The sequence below is a fragment of the Pinus tabuliformis genome, chromosome X (assembly GCF_031772625.1).
Source record: "Pinus tabuliformis cultivar Carrire ecotype Pingquan chromosome X, CPIR1, whole genome shotgun sequence".
NCBI classification, from domain to species: domain Eukaryota; kingdom Viridiplantae; phylum Streptophyta; class Pinopsida; order Pinales; family Pinaceae; genus Pinus; species Pinus tabuliformis.
The window spans coordinates 53,682,786-53,684,653 of NC_142308.1; the positions used below are offsets into that span (position 1 = coordinate 53,682,786).

The 1,868-nt window shown below is 37.7% G+C and overlaps 1 protein-coding gene across 1 annotated transcript; it reads right to left on the reverse strand.

Moving 5' to 3' along the window:
• Positions 1 to 538: 538 nt before the first annotated feature.
• Positions 539 to 958, reverse strand: LOC149138303 (uncharacterized). The gene has a single exon (XM_089450329.1). It carries the CDS (start codon positions 956 to 958, stop codon positions 539 to 541), a length of 420 nt encoding a protein of 139 aa, XP_089306455.1.
• Between the last annotated feature and the right edge of the window lie 910 nt (positions 959 to 1,868).

Sequence of the window (1,868 nt, forward strand, 5' to 3'; positions counted from 1 at the left end):
CCGTAGGCGGAAGAAACCAAAGCACGCAATGCATCAGTGTCAGAAAGGGTTACGGGGAGGCCGTCCAAATCTCAGAGCGAAGAAGGGGGAGGCCGCCCCGTCTAGAGGTCGAATCCATGCGGATCACCGAGCGCTCGAATCTCAGAGGGAAGAAGGGGGAGGCCACCCGGTCTAGAGGTCGAATCCATGAAGACCACTGAGCGCCCGAATCTCTAGGGTTTTGCAGAGGACAGGAACGCTTCAGTTAAAGACACAGAGGAATCTTGCAAATATTTAACCAAACAAGTGGGCGCGAACAAATCCAACAACATAAATTTAATGAGTCATATTTAAGCATTCAAGTATGCGAGAGAATCTGTGTTAACTAATAGCCTTTAACAGCTTACAAAAACACATTTGAATCTGCAAAAATTCATGATGAGCGCGCTAATTTTTTGGACATTTTCAAGCTTCTTCCAACATTTCTTAACAGAGTCCATGTGAAATTTGAAGGATGTATGTCCACATTTGTGGATTGCATCTTAGAAAATTCATTAGTTTACATTAACGCGAGGGCAATTTCGCACTGGACTCTTGAAATCCCTTCATTCCAATTAGACTTTTCGAATGAAGGGGCAGTCTGGATTTTCTGGTCATATTGGGACTCTGTGGATTTGATGGCCAAATTAGCTCTGCGCAACATCATAGCCATGTCTGAAAGCGATAGCACGTAGTGCAATTTACGCAGTGGAAGGAGAAAATAGAGCTGCCCCATCTTCAATTCCTCGTCTGAATCAACAGCCACCATATAACGATCGACGAACAAAGTATCCGAATCGCAGAGGAAATGGCCCGGATTTTGTACAATTATCTTTTCTCCTTTGATGTGCTTCCCGAATTCGCTTAGAGTGCCATCTGAGAATATTATTCTTGCTGTCTGGCCTTCAATTTCAGAAGAAATGGAGATGGAGTTACCCATTGTGATTAAGGATCTTGGTACTGGTTTGGATTTGAAAGAGCTATATAGCTACATCTGGGTTCGGATGGATTTGTATTACTCCATTTTTAAAAGAAAAAAATATGGAAACTACAGGCGGTGCTATTAAAACAGAAAGCGATGTTTAACTTGCGGTTTGCTCTTCCTAAAGCTGGTTTTCTCGATGCTCACAGTTGCTGATGAAATACGGCATTTCATTCGAGTGGGCCTTCAATTTGGGGCTAGACAGTGATATTATCGATTATAAAGTTTTTCAAATTAAATATCCGTGAAACTTTTTATCATTTCTAGACGAGCGCATAAAATGTTCTCATTTTTGGTTCGTCCGGATTCTAAAGAAATTGGATTTTTCTTGGCTCATGTTAGATTCGTATTTAAGATGGATCTACGCTGGTTTGTAAATACAGGTCACCACTTGGAATTATTTGGGGTAGTTAGGAGGCTGGGTTTCATTCATGTCTCTGGGTCTTGGGCCATCAACCTGTTTCCTTAAGTCCAAATCCAAAGCTTTTAGCTAAACAAAAACAATTTTAAAGCATATTCCAGGCCCAAATATTATATATATAAATATATATACACAATAAATTTTATATATTTATCTATATTTATTAAGTAAATATATTTTTATATAATGTAACACAATGAAGAGATGTAAATGATGGAGATCATAATGCTACTGGTATTTTATCCACATTCATTGCATGAAAATATTTGGGGTATTTTATCCACATACATTGCATGAAAAGATTTGGGATTATATAGATATAATGGGTATTGGTTTCGTACATTTATATAGCTTAATTTGATTTACTTGATATAGAAAATGAAATATTTCAATGGATTTATTATTATTTAATTTTATGATCATAGTGATATTAACAAATGTTTAAGT